This window comes from Anticarsia gemmatalis, chromosome 5 (genome assembly GCF_050436995.1).
Source record: "Anticarsia gemmatalis isolate Benzon Research Colony breed Stoneville strain chromosome 5, ilAntGemm2 primary, whole genome shotgun sequence".
Classification (NCBI taxonomy): domain Eukaryota; kingdom Metazoa; phylum Arthropoda; class Insecta; order Lepidoptera; family Erebidae; genus Anticarsia; species Anticarsia gemmatalis.
In genome coordinates this window covers 3,062,062-3,079,088 of record NC_134749.1, presented here as the reverse complement: position 1 = coordinate 3,079,088, position 17,027 = coordinate 3,062,062, and the positions used below count along the sequence as shown (strand labels likewise).

The 17,027-nt window shown below is 35.2% G+C and overlaps 3 protein-coding genes across 4 annotated transcripts in view; 1 reads left to right on the top strand and 2 right to left on the bottom strand.

Annotated features, from left to right (window-relative positions):
- Positions 1–6,935, bottom strand: part of Lk6 (MAPK interacting serine/threonine Lk6 kinase) — a 74,080-nt gene extending 67,145 nt beyond the window's left edge. The window contains exon 1 of the mRNA XM_076114114.1: positions 6,801–6,935. The gene's annotated coding sequence lies outside the window, so the exon portion shown is untranslated. The remainder of the gene's footprint in view (positions 1–6,800) is intronic.
- A 405-nt stretch (positions 6,936–7,340) lies between these two features.
- Positions 7,341–12,179, top strand: Hakai (E3 ubiquitin-protein ligase Hakai). 2 transcript variants are annotated; one of them, XM_076114112.1, is made up of 8 exons: positions 7,341–7,817; positions 8,674–8,861; positions 9,120–9,194; positions 9,311–9,412; positions 9,681–9,791; positions 10,163–10,306; positions 10,613–10,748; positions 10,988–12,179. In XM_076114112.1, the coding sequence occupies exons 1-8, from the start codon at positions 7,607–7,609 to the stop codon at positions 11,155–11,157; spliced, it is 1,137 nt and encodes a 378-aa protein (XP_075970227.1). In that variant the 5' UTR covers positions 7,341–7,606; the 3' UTR covers positions 11,158–12,179. The 2 variants fall into 2 exon arrangements, with proteins under 2 accessions (XP_075970227.1, XP_075970228.1); XM_076114113.1 differs by having other exon boundaries at positions 7,344–7,817; positions 10,166–10,306.
- On the bottom strand, positions 12,170–16,680 carry LOC142972804 (transmembrane protein 115). Its single transcript, XM_076114111.1, has 4 exons — positions 16,127–16,680; positions 15,720–15,915; positions 13,535–13,711; positions 12,170–13,336 (listed from the first exon to the last, which is right to left on the bottom strand). The coding sequence occupies exons 1-4, from the start codon at positions 16,677–16,679 to the stop codon at positions 13,102–13,104; spliced, it is 1,161 nt and encodes a 386-aa protein (XP_075970226.1). The 5' UTR covers position 16,680; the 3' UTR covers positions 12,170–13,101.
- Positions 16,681–17,027: the final 347 nt, after the last annotated feature.

The window sequence follows — 17,027 nt, the reverse complement described above, 5'->3', positions numbered from 1 at the left end:
ACCTATCGTAAACACCACACAGGAATGGATTCCAGTATTATATTCAACATTTGTGAGCATATCACAAATGATTTGACTGAATTTGAATAAACTGTACATTGGTACAAGAGTTATATTAATTCTTATGCTGTTAGTAATAGGGTTTATGTTTCATACACAAGTGTAGATTATATTAAGATGTGCCTCACGTTTCAGACGCCTACAGGCTCATTAAAATGCATTGTTAAAAGGCCGAAAGCTTTCTTTGTTGGTAATATTATGATAAGTAATATAGGATTGCAAACATTATCGTATATCATACCTTTATTGCGAGACAGTTGTAATAAAAATGTCACAAGTGTTATCAGAACCCTTGAGTTATCTGTCTAGTGTCTAGTATTTGACTTGTAGACCTTAGCATTATGTTAACTATTCTTGTAAGTCGCTATCAATTGTTGGTAGTTTTGCGTTTATGTAAATGTTACAGGCCTTTATTTAACTTCACCCGTATGTAGGGCTAAGGCAAACTACTTACATATTTACATAATACAGTTGTGTCGGTAAACCATTTTAGACGTTATACAATCTTTTTTTGGTCTGAAAACCTAAGATTGTTTTCGGCCACTAAAATCTAAACCCACCCTTACTCTTCCTTAAACTAATTTTTTCCAAATTATTTAACCCAATGAAAAGCTTACCGAACCCATTATTAAGGTGAATCAGAGCTAACTAATCAACACAACCAGCAGACAAGTCATAAAGAATTCCTTTTTAACAAATACCATCATGTAAAAACGACTGAATTCCAAGGTTACTATATTTAATAATACTCGATGCTCCAATTTGAGCTAGGAGCTTTTGAAAAAACTAACAAAGTAACTATTCTATACCGACTTATAATAGAACAACATATTGGTTGAAAAAATTATCTCATTTAAGAACTTTTGAAGTCGCTTCTCGATTTACGATGTGTAATCATCTTGCTTACAGCCGTTTGATGCAAAAAGTTTATTTTCTTGCTTAAAACTGTCGTCTTTGAAGTACGAGTGTCTTCTATTAGGTTGGTATTTACATCACATATCATCCAGTGATGGGCAGGTAATGTGGTACAAACGAAATAGAATGAACAGTTTCAATAGACGCGCGTGTAATTCCATTTAAATCACTCGGTAATAAAATTGGCATATGGCAAATGGAAAGCAGATTCACCAAAATAATGTGCAAATAACAAACTGTCTTGTATTTTCTATCTTCATAAACTATCGTGTTTACGATCTTCTTTCTCTTTCATGTGTTAAAATACGTGAAAACTTATAAATATGTAGAACGCAAACTAATCAGTTCATTTCGTCTTGTATTTTTCCGTTACAAGAACCATTTAATGATAATGGTATCTCAGAAGCAATCATACTAGATAATGGAAAACGTCAGAAGGAAAGTGGTATTACAATAAACGGAGATCAAAGTGCACTAATATGAACGATTGATTCTGATACTTTAATCATTTTAATGACTTACAAGGTAAAGATGAAAGCAAGAATTTTCTTACAGGGATAACCCAACATGGAGATAAAATTTCATATACAGCACCAGATTATAATAACATGGTTCCAGGAAACCTGTACGCAGCTGTATCCAGACATTACACGCAGAATACGATTACCAACCATTAGTAGGAAAGACCATAAACTAATTCAACAGGAACATGATATAATAGGGAGCAAAGGAACTCAGTGATATAATACAAGTCAGAACATTACGTTAATAGACCTCTAAATATAAGGGGCCAACGGCAATGACCTCATGAATACCGAAGCGCCCTGGATAAACATCTAATCACAATACAACAAGAGCAGCGAATGTTACATTAATATTAACTGAGAGAGGTTGAAAAATTATGTTTAGTTCTTGACTGAACGAGTCACGTGTTTGTAGTATGATTTGTTTTACCTATCCTGAGTTCACAAGGTGTCTGCTTTGACTATATCAAATCGTCAGTATATTAAATTAGTCCGATGATTTCATAGCATAGTATAGAATATTTTAGGGTAACGACAACAATGTCAACAAAAGCTGAACCAACACCGGAATTTCTTAGAAATAACTAAAGATATCTGACGTTTATGCATTGGTTTTTTCAGTACTTACTTTATCTACAAAGAAAGTGTTACTTTGGTAAAACCCAGAAGACAAATCGTTTGATAGTACTTCTATTGCACCTATAAAGATAAATTAATATAGCACTAACAACTAGATAGCTTGCCAACAACAACAAAAGATACGATTATCGATACCAATAAGTCTGCCGTGCAAGTGAAACCAGACTACGTGGTGGAGTATACATACGTAGGCATATTACTCATCGGCATGGAATCGCCAAGATTTTTATTAACCAACATTTTAAAATATTACAGTACATGTGGTGTTAATCACAGTGACTAAGACCTCAGGCATCGATCAACGTCACTTTGCATGATGAAACGTACTCTAATAGTTGCCTAGAGATTGTTCTAGCAGTAGTGTTGTATCACTTGGTATAGTTAATTCTGACGAATATGTATATTTGTGAAGCGGGAAAAAGGTTTTTAGATGCCTTAAAATCTCAAAGAGCATGCATTATTTTTTTAAGAAATAAACAGGGCTTTTTGTGGTTTAGGTAGTACCGTACAAACAAAGGGATTAATAGTGAGTATTAAATTTATTCGTACATCAATTAATGAATTGAAACAAAAAGAGATTAGAAAAAGTGCGATTGCACTCAATTATCAAGTTCAGACAATATAAACCAAATACTGATTTGTTATGATTTAAGAACGATAAGGAGGAATTATTTTGGAGTAAATAACTATCATTCTGAATAGGCAAAGTTGCCAACCCAACTAAAATACACCATTTTGGCACGAATATTTAATCGAACAAGCAATATACACATTAATATACTTAATACATTTATGAGAAGGATCTAGGGCATTCCACTAACACAAAATCACATTACTACAAAGGTAAGGTGAGGATATCATAATAATAACAAGTCCGAAGATAACATTTAATAGTGTACTTTGAGAGCGATATTACAGTACAGTGAGGTTGCCTCGTCGGCAATATCAGAAGGATAAGAGCCACTGAGAATCCACTTGAGTATTAATAACACACCGTACTTATACAACAAGTCATTTGTAAGTTTTCTGCGACTCGGCTATGGGAATACTTACGTTCGATAAATAGCAAACATAGGCTGAAGTAGTAAGAACGGTTTATGCAAATGACAAAACCGTTGCCGAGAATTCGGATGGGAGAAGTCTAAAATCTACATAGACATGTCACGTTTCAAAGTAACAGGAAGAATGCGTGCCTATCAGAAGGTTGGGTTAATCTTTTAAACATCGACCGATACGCAGATTATGCTATTGATTCTTAGACTTGGCTACATCCCCTGAAATGCTTTGGCGCCAGGCGTCAAAACATCTTGTAGCCCTGAACGGAGTATGTTTTTATTCTCGTACGAAATTTATGCAAGAACCGGCTTCGTAGTAATCGATGGATGTTGTTACATTCAACATTCTGAGATGGACAACATCCGCCTAGTATTTATTACAACAATAAACTTCAAGAATCTTCCTTTGTCACGTTTTTCGACCATTTCGCAAATATTTTTACTTTGTATGCTAATTCATTGCGGACATTGTATAAAAAAGATGCGATGTCGTTAATACCTGTTTACTTTATATAAATGGAGAATCTCCAAAACAGGTTATGTGAGTACTTGTAGCGACGAGCGGGCAACCAGTTCCTCTCCTAATTATGCACTCTTGTGATTTTTAAACTGTAGTCTGTGCATGCTATGACCGTACATGGCTGCAACCGGTACCGACACTGTCGCACAGAATTCTGATTAACTATGTAGAATAATGAACATGGCGTCATACTCAATATAAGTGGGAAACAAAGTATGTTCGGCAAAGGATGTATTTTAACAACCTTTACTAATCTCAAGGCCACCAGTTCATGTAATCTTCATTTGATAATAATAATATTTTGTATTCTGCAAGTCCGGTTGGAAATGTTATCTATATCTCTACTAATATTACAAAGAATTATGCTTTATTTCTTTGTACCAAACGAAAATAGAACATAATCTATTATTGTCAATAATATCAAAAACAAAAAACAGACCAATTTTCTAGAAAATAGTGGGTTAATCACGGAAAATCTATAGCAAGAAAAGTCGCTGGGAGATCTAAATCCATACTAATATTATAAATGCGAAAGTAACTCTGTCTGTCTGTCTGTCTGCAACTCATTCGCGCCTAAACTACTGAACCAATTTGCATGAAATTTGATATGGAGATACTTTGATACCCGAGAAAGGACATAGGCTATATATCATCACGCTACGACCAAAAGGAGCAGAGTACCAGTAATTAATGTCACAAAAACGGGGAAAAATTTCACTCATTCTCTCTTATTAGACGCAAGCGAAGTTGCGCGGGTCAGCTAGTACTCAATAAATCAAGCCCCATCACCCGACGTGACTAAATCTAGACAGTGTCGTCGTTGAACGATAGTGGATACTATCGGTTATTGTGTACCGTCTCGATGATTCCACCTTATCTTATAGAAAACATGCACGATCAAGGCGTGGAGGATTATACACTGTTTTGTAATAACAAAGCCTTTCAAGCTTAACTGTTCGCAGAACGATTCGGAGAAAATAATAGGTGTAGAGTTCCTCTTCTTGAAGTAGTGCTTGAAAATCAGGTGGATATCTTTTACATTATGAGATTCGATATCGAACGAAATTCACAATCTGTTGTGTTGTGTTGAGGAGGCTTTTGTAAACATACAAATAGTATTCAGGGTGAATTTCTCAAATATTCTTTTCTATTAGAAACGAAAGCATGAGATGAAATCTAGTGCTACAGAAGTGTCGCGAACCAAGTGTTGCTACCACAATGATGCTCTTCTGAAGATATAAATATCTCATATTACTTAAGTAATAGACATAGAGTGCTTAGAACTCCAAAACCAAAAAATAGTAATGGTAATAGTTCCTTTGGTAAATTCGTACATAAATGAGAAACAAAACCATGTTGCTCTACACGTGTACCTCTAACTGCATAACAAAACAAATCATAAACCGTTCACACATACAATGCAATACATTTTTATGTATGTAAAAAGACACCGTAATATGATCGGTGAGTTATGACATCGAAGTACGAAGACGCTGCCTGCATACGTCAAAGTGCGTTACGAAAAACGCATTTGCGAAACCTTTGGGGTAAATGAACTGATTACGTAATAAGTGTTAAACAATTAGCATTTGCCGCTAAGTAACGCTGAGGCAGCTCTCTCTTGGCATCGATTTATTAGTTACCAACGTTGATAGACGTAAAATGAGAATTAGAGCAATCGTAATTTGAGGATCCGCTACCGATACTTTTGAACTCGTTTGTTTTAATTAAGACTGTAATATGAGTTCATCGAATAGGTAATAAACTATTTGATCATCAAAATGACACTATTTTAAGCAAGAGGAGCAAAACAGTTAACGAAAACTGCTAGCCGAGCGTTTATGTATGTGGCTAATGTGCAATTATTGTATATAATTCGCATGATTTATTAATGCTGCAGTTACTATTTTTTATCCTTTCCGCGGGATTAGGATTTACGCAGTGTATTACGCATGGAGTAGAAAGTTACAGTATATTCTTCTAAGTGGGTTAATAGCAATAACGTACCTCTCTATAACTTACGATAGGATTGAACGATTGAATAAAAAAATACTGATTTATTCCAAACTGATGCAATACAGATTGACAATTACCAAGAATAGATAGAACTTACTTATCTTCTCCGTGAACGATTACAAGAGTATGCGGCATATTGTTATTTATTTGATATTCTTAAATTTATTATCAACTACTTAAGCCTAAGCATCTTTGGTGAGCTGATCGATCATCAAATCACATTTTTCGGAACAGCTGCTACCTTTATTCTGGATACCTCCTAACAGAATAGATTCTGGTAATTTAATAGGTATTAAGATACAGATTGAGAAAGTACACGTATTACCTATCTCATTGCAAAGATTCGAGAAAAGACAAATCTTCAGTCTTACAAAGTCAAGTAATAATTACGAAGTCAGTTTTAATACAAAGGGAAGACCAGAAAATGATCAGCGGCTAAAAATATCACAAAAACCAGAAGAGAACACAAAACGGAATAATAAAGACTGCATTGTTTTCCGCGCGTCTTTCTGTTCCTACCTACTTAAGTACCTACATAAATATTGATATTTTAGAACTAATAAATTTTTAGTTTATTTTCAAAGGGATAAGTGTTAATGTTTTGATTGACAGCTGGAATAGCTTTGCAATCAGCGTATTGCCATAACATGAAGTTGTATAATGCGGAAGCACACGCCTGCAGTCAAGATTTACGACCGAAATCTCTCGGTACCACAACAGACACAGGAAACCGACTCCGATCGCAAGTGGATGCCGCATCTAATTAGTGTTTATTATTACCGCCATACATACTTATGTCTTTTGTGCAAGAAGAACAATAAGAATCTCTCTAAGAAGTCATGTTGCTGTTATGCTAATTGCGTCTGGGGGTAGACGGGTTACTGGTTACGTTAGGGAATATTGCCCGTTTTGTGGTTTTTTCATACATAAAATGTAAACTGGCCCCAGAATACCGGTGAAACGCTTTAATCATACTGAAAACAAGTTAAATTTACCGCTGAAACGTGTTGCCGGATGCGGCATTTTTTCGGTGATGTAACAAAAGTTATGAAAACATCTGATTTTACTCACTGAATTGATTTGTAATTTCAGTTCTCCCATCACGTTCATCTTCCAGAATTAATGATTTTTGATAATTTACCACACGGACGAAACCGGCAAATTATATTTTTTATTTTATTTGACATTGTTTTTCAATACGTTCCATTCTTCCAGTATGTGAATTGAGTATTTCTTTTATAAACGCTCCATGTAAAGAAGCATTGACTTACTATAGCCACTTAAGATTAAATATCTTTTTTTCTATTTATATACAAGACTTCGATTGGAAACGCTTGTTTATTATTAATAAAATATTAAATAAGGAATTCTTTGCTTAATTGTATCTGAGTGTAATGTAACGCAAATAGGGAAGTTACGATTCTAACGATGTGATGGCGTTGCGCGTTGCTATTAATATTATAGAAGTATGTGAATATTCCACTTTTTTACTTGTTTGAATGGTAAACAGTTTACTTAGTTATTTTAATTTATTTTTATATATCAACTTCCACTTGCGAAATCTACTTTTGAAAAAAGACTGCAATGACAGGGACATAATTAGGTTATAGTCGAGTTACCACTCAAAATTAATCGACTTCTTGCACAACACTATAAACGTAATCGATGAACCGCTTTTCGTGACGATTGTGATTTCTATGGAATTTTCTTATAACTAACAGAATCCCTCCAAAATAAACTAGAAATACAGTGCAGTGTACTAAATACATGATGTATTGTTTAATTGACGGCTTAGTGTTTGTTGTGTAACTGTTATTTCTGTTGAGGTTATAGTGTTAAGCTTTGAGTTTTGAAGTTGAACTTAGAGTAAAAAAAACATGAATAGTGAGAAGAGGAACGCTAGGGGCAGAGGCCGAGGTCGTGGCCGAGGCAGGGGTAGGGGGCGAGGCCGTGGCCGCGGTAAGAAAGTGCCGAAAGTTATGTCAAGTGATGAAGAAGAATGTTCAGTTGAAGAAACTTCTCAGGAACCTGAAGAAGTCATCACTGAGGAGGTGAAGGAAGAACCGGAACAGACTGAACCGCCGAAATGTAAGTTTACTGAACTTTACTCCAAACTAAATTCCTCTGCCTAAATAGTCTGTCACAATTACCTGTAGTAGTTTTTTTTTTAAGAATCTGATCCAACTGTAAACATTTGTGTTTTGTCTATGATTTACTTATTCTTTTTAAAATGTTACCAATAAGCTATATAAAAAGTTTTGAGCTTTAATATGTCATAAGTAAATACAACAAGATTATCAGTAGGATGTTTATCAATTTTGTGATTGCATGTTATCACTTATTGATAATGCAGACAGCTCCTCATTTCATGATGTCAAAAGGTCCATTCACTTCCGATAATACTATGTATGAGTAAGTGCAGTTATTTTATGTTGAAATTTTCATTTTTGCAAGAAAAATATTAAAAATTATGTATAGTCTTTTAGTGTTCTATCATTTACCAAGAATCTAATGTTTGAAAGTTTATCAACTGAGATTTATGATAACAATACTTTTTTAGGGTTCTGTACCAGAAGGTAAAAAACAGAGCCCTATCAATGGTTTTAAATCCAGTTAGAATGTTTCTTTTATTTAGATTAATAACAAATGGACCAGTTGTCTGTGGTGTATATGTGTTAGTTTTTTAGGGTTTTTTATCTCCTTGCTATGAAATGAGCATCCTTGTAAAGTAACTGACACAATGAACATATTTTATTTTCTTATCAAGTATGAATATTTCTCGTACATTAGGTACCTTTACATATAATAATAATTAATAAGATGTCTAGAAAAATTGTAAATACAAAATTGAGTCGTAATACACAAAATTTTTAGTACAACCTCTTATGTTACATGTATATTATGTGAGGTGTAATCAAATAATTTTTGAATGATTCTTTTCCAGTGGAAGTTCCATCAGACATATCGCAACTAGAGGCGCCGGTGTTCACAACCCTGACCCGTGGGCCTCCGGAGCCGATGCTAAGACTGGACTGGAGTCACCGAGCCACTCTCATTGGGGAGAAAGTACTCAACCCCATGATATACTGCTGTGATATATGCTCCAAACCTATACTTATTTATGGACGGATGGTATGTACACTGTTTACTATTAAACTTAATCTTTTCATTTTATTAGCCATCTATAATGTCTGACTGCTTGACTAAGAATTCATCTTAGGCTTGCTACTGTGTGAAGCGAGCATAAGATTCAGTTTGGCACTAATCTGCCTAGCTTAGGAGCAAAACCGAATATGTATAGATGAACCTAACTATTTCATGCCATTATCAATTTCTTTTTATTCATAGTTCAAATGTGTCATACTGATGTTCAAACATATCTTATTTCAGATACCTTGCAAGCATGTGTTCTGCTTGTCTTGTGCGAGAGCTGACCACACACACTGCCCAAGGTGTAGGGAGAAGGTACATATTTTTACATTACATACAACCTGACCTATGTACACCTACCAACAAAAAAATTATTTTTCAAATAATAATGTGATAATTTTAAAATATTATTAATATTTTGCTTGTTCCAGGTATTAAGAGTGGAACAGACTGGATTAGGAACAGTATTTATGTGTACACATTCTGGTACACGATATGGAAACACAGGTTGTAGGAGGACATACCTTTCACAGGTTAATAATACCACACTTTTTTCTCTTACCACGGCAGTTTATCTATTCAATAGAGATTTTTTATATGAGTTTAAACGCTATTCGATAAACTACTGTTAGATGTACTCAGAAACCTGGGGTTTTTAACACATTTATACTTCTTTTTAATCTTTCCTATACTTTCGCTACTATAAGATGCTTTTCATATTACTTCATCAATGTTATTTTTGCACAGTATTGTGTTATTAAAATAGTTTTAACTAAATAATATTGCCAACTTTTTTTACAGAGAGACCTACAAGCGCACATCAATCACCGGCATGTATCATCGGGCGCGACTGAGAACAAACCGGAGCCCGAAGCGCCGTCCAACACTGTGGCGATTGTCAAACCTATGACGGTAAGTCTATGCTATAATAACATAACTTACATAACTAATCAAGTCAAAATTGATCTAGATTGTTGATATATAAGCTGCGTTCGTAGTAATACTGAAGCCTGCAGCAATTTTATGTGTTGTATGCTCTTAAAATCTCATTATTGATGAGATATAAGTTCTCTAATCTTCGTATGTGTTATTAACTTCATACGAAAGTTCATTTAAGCGCATAATAACCTAACAGACATCCTTAAAATCTTATACTTGTGATTACATACACAAAGATTTTAAAAGAGTTACTTTTGTGAATATGTTTTTAACTTTAAACTTGTGTGTGTGTGTTATTTATACGAGAAATATGTGCATAACAGAAACATAACCATGTGTTGCAGCAGATCCCGCCGTCAGCGAGCGACCCCCGCGCCCACACACATCCACACAGCGGAGGCCCGGAGCGGCGCACGGCTCGCACCAACCTCATCACCGTGCCCATACAGGACCAGACTGACTCGCACAACTACTACAACTATTATCCTGTAAGATGTTGTAACTTACATTTAAGTTTGTCATGCAATTTGTAGACTTATAAACTATGTTGGCAAGTGACATCTGATTTTCAGTTTAAATACTAGATATTGGTAGATTACGTGGTCCAATTTACTATACCATATTACTATGAGCAACAATGAATGTCTCAACCAAAATAACTCTCATATTTATAGTAGTAATCTTAATGATGTGTGTTTATAAAACTACACATTTGTTCTACTACTAACAACGCCTAAAAAACATAACTTTCTACTCAGTTCATCTTATTATAATTGTCATTGTTATAATTCCAGCCGCCTCAGCCGGTCCCGCCGCCAGCGCTACCGCCCGTGTCGTCGGTGCCGGTGATGCACACTATGAGCGTACCTCCGCCTACATACTACGCAGCAGCTCCTTACTCGGCCCCGCCGTCGTATGTTACACAACCAGGTAAGATCTACAACCCATCTACATCTATTCTTAATAAAAAAAACAGAACCATAGCATGAGAAATGCTACGAGAATCTTAACGTTTTACTTTTGTCGAACTGATAACGGAAAGCTGAAATATTGTTGTTTTGTCCTATATCACTATTATTAATTCACTTTAGTACTTCAACGAAGAGGTAAATGCCTTACGATGTCATGAATTCAAACTCAATTCTTAAACTATTTGTCTATTTGTGTAGGCGGCAGTATGACAACTAACGTAGCGGGCGTGAACCCGATACCATCGAGCGTGCCGATGGGCGGCGTGAGCTCAATGGGCGAGAGCTCGCGCTGGGCGGACGGCTACCAGCCTCCCAACGTGCCGGTCCAGCAGTGGGCGCCGCAGTCCCAGCACCACTACTACAGGTAGCCCCTGTATCGCCGCCGACCCAGATGGCGGGAATAGCACACCCAATACGGGCCCTTCGCGACAGATGCCGACGATGAATATGAATATCGCCAGTAACTGTCATGATAGGCCCGTATCTGGGTAGTCTAGTTCAAACCAGCTATGTGTATTTGTTGCTGTCAAAACAAGCATATTTGTACATTAGTTAAACCGTTAATAAATATTAGAGTACAGGATTTACCCCCGGTTTTTGAGGTACAGTTAGCGGTAGTTTATCTATTCAATAGCGCTTAAACTCATAAACATACGGGTATTGAATAGATAAACTACCGCTAAATGTACTCAGTAACCGGGGGTTAGAACTTTCTTGTACTTAGTAAGTGTAAAAAAAACTTTTTTAAACATTGTCAGTACAATAACCTCAATATGTAGTTAGAAAATTGTTTATGTTCTTGTTTCGACAGTAACATTCATAGTAGTTGGTTTGAGCTTAGCCCAGTGTCGTTAACACTAGACTGACTTGTAGTGCAAGTGGACATGGTTATGTGAATCGAATATTTTATCAGTTCTTATAGAAGAGGATGTTACGTTATATTGGAGCAGCAAGTATCTGAAGTTTATTGTTAGAGTAAGTTGTTCACCACTTGTGTGATATAGTGTACAGTCCCAACTATCTGTCCGTTCTGTACTTCTATTGTAGCTTGTTTCAATGTTTGCAAGACAAGCTGGATAATTTTAAACATGTTTTGCTTGGAGATTTTAAATTAAAGCCTTAGTTTATTTAATTCTTTTTACTATTACATGAATTTATTGTATTCTAAATAGATTTTAATAGATTCTTATTTTTCACAGTAGTGTATTTTTATTTCAATTCTCTGTAAATGAATGTTAATAGACTGTAAAATATAGATATGTATTATACTTCACATTTATTCTATGTTACTGTATATGTAAAAACTCCTAATTCTATTGATCTGAATTATGAATATTTTGTAAAAATAAATGCCTGATAAAAGCAATAAAACATGTAAACTATGTGATTAGATATTTATTTTATTAATTAACACTAATCAATAATTATATTTACAATATGTCACATCATCCATTCACAACATACACAATCAACAAATGCAATAAAATCTGCAAAAAATATTTTATTTTTTATACCCCATACATACAACATGTTACCATATCTATTGGATTTTTATAAAAGAAAATAAAATGAATACTATCTTGTATGAATTCACAGTGCCACTGCAGAAATAATATTGCATATAAATACCATACAAACAAATTAAAAATGCATTATCATAACATGTCCATGAAATGCTCAACAACAACCTATTTATATACCAATTGACAAATATGCGAGAGGACATCGTTCCTGTCCCTCCAGCGAGATAAATAATAAAAATGTAGTCTGCTGTAGCCATGGCAGTGTTAGATAACATCCACGTCTTGTTCCTCATTCATTCCAAAATCCGGCGTTTGTACATTTACCCCAATATTGAAGGAATAGATAGAAATAAATTAAGGAAATATGATACAGTATAACTTTGAGTTCAACGCCGGGAAATCATAAGAGGGCTTGAGTACCATAGACCTAGGAAATCGTCCTGTATCACACTGACTACAGCAACTCGCTTCAAAAACTTTAAAATACGCTATCAATATCATTTTTCTAAATTTTTCAACTCGCTGAATAGACCATACTCGATAAACATTTGGACTTCACAGGAATGTTTAATCGCCTTTAGCTGTAAACCCAAACCCCATATCGTCTCTCGCTCTAACGCAAGAGACACAAACTATGACGTCAATCGACAGCACATTCCCGCCAAGTATCAAAACACGTATTCACGGAATTCCAGTGTTTGAGATCTTCATTCAAAAATCAACCATGCCTATTCCTACATTGGTTCTGTGAACAGCCTTTTATTATTGTAATGTGTGGTACTGTGAAGATCATGATTGTTTGGTTGTAGGGGGCGTAGGTTCCGTTCCTAGGTCGACTAGGGTGGCTTCCGCGGGAGGTGGGGAAGGTCCCTGACTCACCGCGCCCTCTGTGGGGAACGGCGGGATAACTTGGGACTGCATCTTTCTCACCGCATCCATATTCACTTTGGTCGATAAGTTCTTTTGACGCGTTTGTTCGGAAGTCTTCGATAATCTCTCGCTCAACGCCTTGAGCGCGATTTGTCTGAAAATTATACAAAATAATACATAGATAAATAAAGCGTTGTTAATTATCTCTTGATGATAAATGACAGAGCAAAATTTCTTGTAGACTCAGATATTATTAAAAGCATAAAATGACAAGTGCATACTTCAATAGGTTCCAGTGAGATAATGTTTCTTATAAGCTATTATTATTCAAACAAATATAGCACAAAATTACCTCCGCCTCTCCATATCTTGCGGCTCAACGCCTGGCATGGAAATAGTGACGCCTCGGGGGCTAAGCGCGAGGTGCACGCGTCTCGGGCTCGGGGAACATAAGCCTAGTCTCACAAGACACCGGTGCGGCGGACCGAGGATACCTCGCACTACTGGCTGGAGAACTGTTGGGAAGAAACTGGAAACAATAACAAAAGAAAACATTAGTATGAAAAAAAACATCATAATAGTAGGTATGTAGATTATAATCAATTGTTTTAATCAAATGTTTGAGACATGAGAACCAGTAGGTATTATCAAGTATCACAGACACTTGAAAGATAACTTTAGCAAAATCTAGGTTAAAAGTATTTGACTTTCTGTTTGACACAAACAAATAATATACTTCCATTTATAATACTTTTTGAGAGAGTAACCTATGGAGTTCATACACATGAGACCTCTTCTGTTGTGTAAATGAAAATGAGGACAATATTCAGCTATGATTATTGCTGAAATATCATATTATGTGTACTTTAAAATTTTAATGCTCTGCTGGCCTACATTTCAGGACTCCAACAATTCAGCTGTTTTCAGTTAATCTGAGAAGAGTTAATGTATTGAAACCAGGCTAGTCAGGAAATAGACTAGCGGGATTTAACAGTTGAAGAAGAAGTTAGGACAACTCATTTGCAAGAGAACATTAGGGGAAAAACCCACATCTTCTATAAAAAATAAAATACCAATTTTATACATCCAACAATTTAAAGTTATTTCTACAAGTGACTCAGTCCCACCTTGACCTTGAATCATCATACAATGACTGTAATTTAAGATATTCATATTGCATTATGTGTACCACTACTTCAAGTTTGAAACACTTGTATAAAGACAGACACAAGAAGTGTTGTTAGTAAACATGCTTCAAGCACAAAGTGTAAATATGCAAAGACTGTAAGATCACTAAATACTGTAAATATTGTGAGATGTGGGAAAACAATGCAGTGAAAAAACAAGAATAAGCCAACAGTGTTTTGTGAAGACTTTATACTTTTAAGAATGGCTTTATACCTACTTTGTAGTACCAATTTATACTTAATATAATAAAGAGAAAAGATTTGTATGCTAATGTTCACCATTTGAATGCTTAATTATTACCGATTAATATGGGCTATTTTCAATTGCAAGAAAGGAATAAATGTCTACCCATGCAAAGCCAGTAAGTACTAGATGGGTGAATAAGGGATTGGTTGTAATATTTGTCATATGGATTGGTAGAAATAAATATGTGCATTCAGTTCTTAAAGTGAAATATAAAATCAATACAATATTACAAACAAAAAACATGTAGGTAATCATTAATTTCAGTACAATTGGAAGATTTATGGTTTTATGACTGCTGTAATAAATAAAATGCTGAACATTAATCATTAATTTATCATTCAACAAACTAAATCAATCAAGTATGTATTATTCAAACTTATGACAATATAGGTAATGTTAACTGAGTGAAAAGAAAATGCTTATCTAGTCATATTACAGGCTCAAACATACAAACATTCATATGTAGTATCATGCCTGTTATATAATGATAGTTCCATTGGATCTGAGCCTTATAAACACTTGCAGGGCAAATTACCAAGCAACAAGCTACAATTGAAAATATTCCTATATAAATGAGAATAGACAACTTTGCCCAACCCAGGAATTGAACCTGAGACCTAATGATTAGCTGTTCTGATTGCCATACAGAGGCAGTCTACAAGCTATTCTCTATTAAGAATAGCAAAATTCTCTATAAAGTACAGCAAAATGTTGAGTCATTATTTTGAAAAAATGCTTTTTATAATATTATGATAATGATGTACTAATTTACATCATTTATTTACATAGCCAATCAACTCTGTTGAACTGGTTTCTTGAGAATTTTGTTTATGAAAACTGTGAATGAATTATTTCCCACAGCATTCTTTATTATGATAACTCATATTAAAAAATCAAATTATGTTACTGCTAAAATAATTAATGAAATACAATGGATTTTATATTTTCTATACTCTAAACAATTGTAACTTCATAAACTACTGTAGATGAGACACTTTTTTATGCAAAAGGCATAGTTTATATACCAATGAGAGTGAGACAATATATTACCAAAATGCAGCCAACTAATTCTGGTTGAAAAATGAAAACACAACTATACTTACTTGTCAAAACTGAAGTTATCAGCCATATCTCCCCTGGTCCCACTGCTGTGCCTCTGCCAGAACCTCAGGTATATCCAGGACAGAATGGTTCCACTTCCCCACATGCAAGGATAAGTGCCTTCCAGCGCTCCAATAGCCCACAAAATAATAGCTGCTATTAGGATCAACAGTGGCAGTGATCTGTTTGTCAACTTCCCTAAAAAAAAATACAATTTAAAAAGTTGTTTTAACTGTCATGTGGAACTAATTTCCTAGCTCAAATGTTAGTGAGATCTGAGATAACACAGGTAGATATTTATTGATATTTCTAAGTATGTAATGTTTTCAAGGTGATTAGTGAAGTGTTACAAACTTCATAATGTGAAACAACAACACAAAAACGTCAATACTTATCAAACAATTCGCACCTAATGGTGTTTTTATCAGCAGATGATCTGGCATTATCTGCTTTACTGCTACACTCACCGCGGCTAGGTACCCCGCCAGACCGTGTACGTGTATATCGAACAAGTAGGACGTTTGTCCTGTACACGCAAATATCACTAAATAGTAGAACGTCGTCAGAAACGCAACACCAATGTTAGTCAGGAGGAAAAACTTCATCATTTCCATTTGACCCCATAGCGGCTCTATTAGTTTCCCACACAGTCCCACAGTCACTATGTCGATGATCACCTCCCACAAATGTATCTCGAGAAACCAGAACGTGAAAGTGGACCACAATTGAAAAGAAGGTGGCAACAAATACCCTGGAGTGACACTGAGAACGTCCACAACATCGTCGGAAAACGATAGAATATACCCTATAATAACTACCACACAAATGAACTTCACCGATGGCGATGTGTTTCCTAATAAAGCGGAAAATTGCTGTCGTAAATATGGTAAATTACGACTGAATACCCTAAGCGCAGCCATTTTTGTGACGGATGAGCGAAAAACCAAAACTGACAACAACATTTGTCAAATCCGTCACGATGACAACTAAACACTTCCGAAGTTCTATGGTTACACGATCAACTTTACATCAAGAATATTTCAATGTGTAATCGACATTCATTATCCACACCGGTTTAATTAAAACCAACGACTGAGACAAGAACCTATTAGCTATTGCCAGTCCTATTGACGAAAGAAGCTATCGTGCTTTCGCTTACATTTTTTAATCTACAGTGTAACAATACTCAGGCTATCAGTTCCGAGACTTCCGATATAAATATTCATACCTTCGTCTTTGTTGAACCAGTGCGAACGCAGCGTTACACTACACAATACCTTACGTTCTGAAACGTTATCATAAGTTATCAA

What these genes read in the sequence shown, in the direction of transcription:
- Hakai (XM_076114112.1), top strand. Translation starts at nt 7,607, where the DNA reads ATGAATAGTGAGAAGAGGAACGCTAGGGGCAGAGGCCGAGGTCGTGGC. An exon ending in TACTTATTTATGGACGGATG is followed by an intron (nt 8,862 to 9,119) that starts GTATGTACACTG and finishes ATCTTATTTCAG; the next exon opens with ATACCTTGCAAGCATGTGTT. An exon ending in GTCGTATGTTACACAACCAG is followed by an intron (nt 10,749 to 10,987) that starts GTAAGATCTACA and finishes CTATTTGTGTAG; the next exon opens with GCGGCAGTATGACAACTAAC.
- LOC142972804 (XM_076114111.1), bottom strand. Translation starts at nt 16,679, where the DNA reads ATGTTGTTGTCAGTTTTGGTTTTTCGCTCATCCGTCACAAAAATGGCT. An exon ending in GCTGATAAAAACACCATTAG is followed by an intron (nt 15,916 to 16,126) that starts GTGCGAATTGTT and finishes ATTTTTTTTTAG; the next exon opens with GGAAGTTGACAAACAGATCA. An exon ending in GATAACTTCAGTTTTGACAA is followed by an intron (nt 13,712 to 15,719) that starts GTAAGTATAGTT and finishes TATTGTTTCCAG; the next exon opens with TTTCTTCCCAACAGTTCTCC.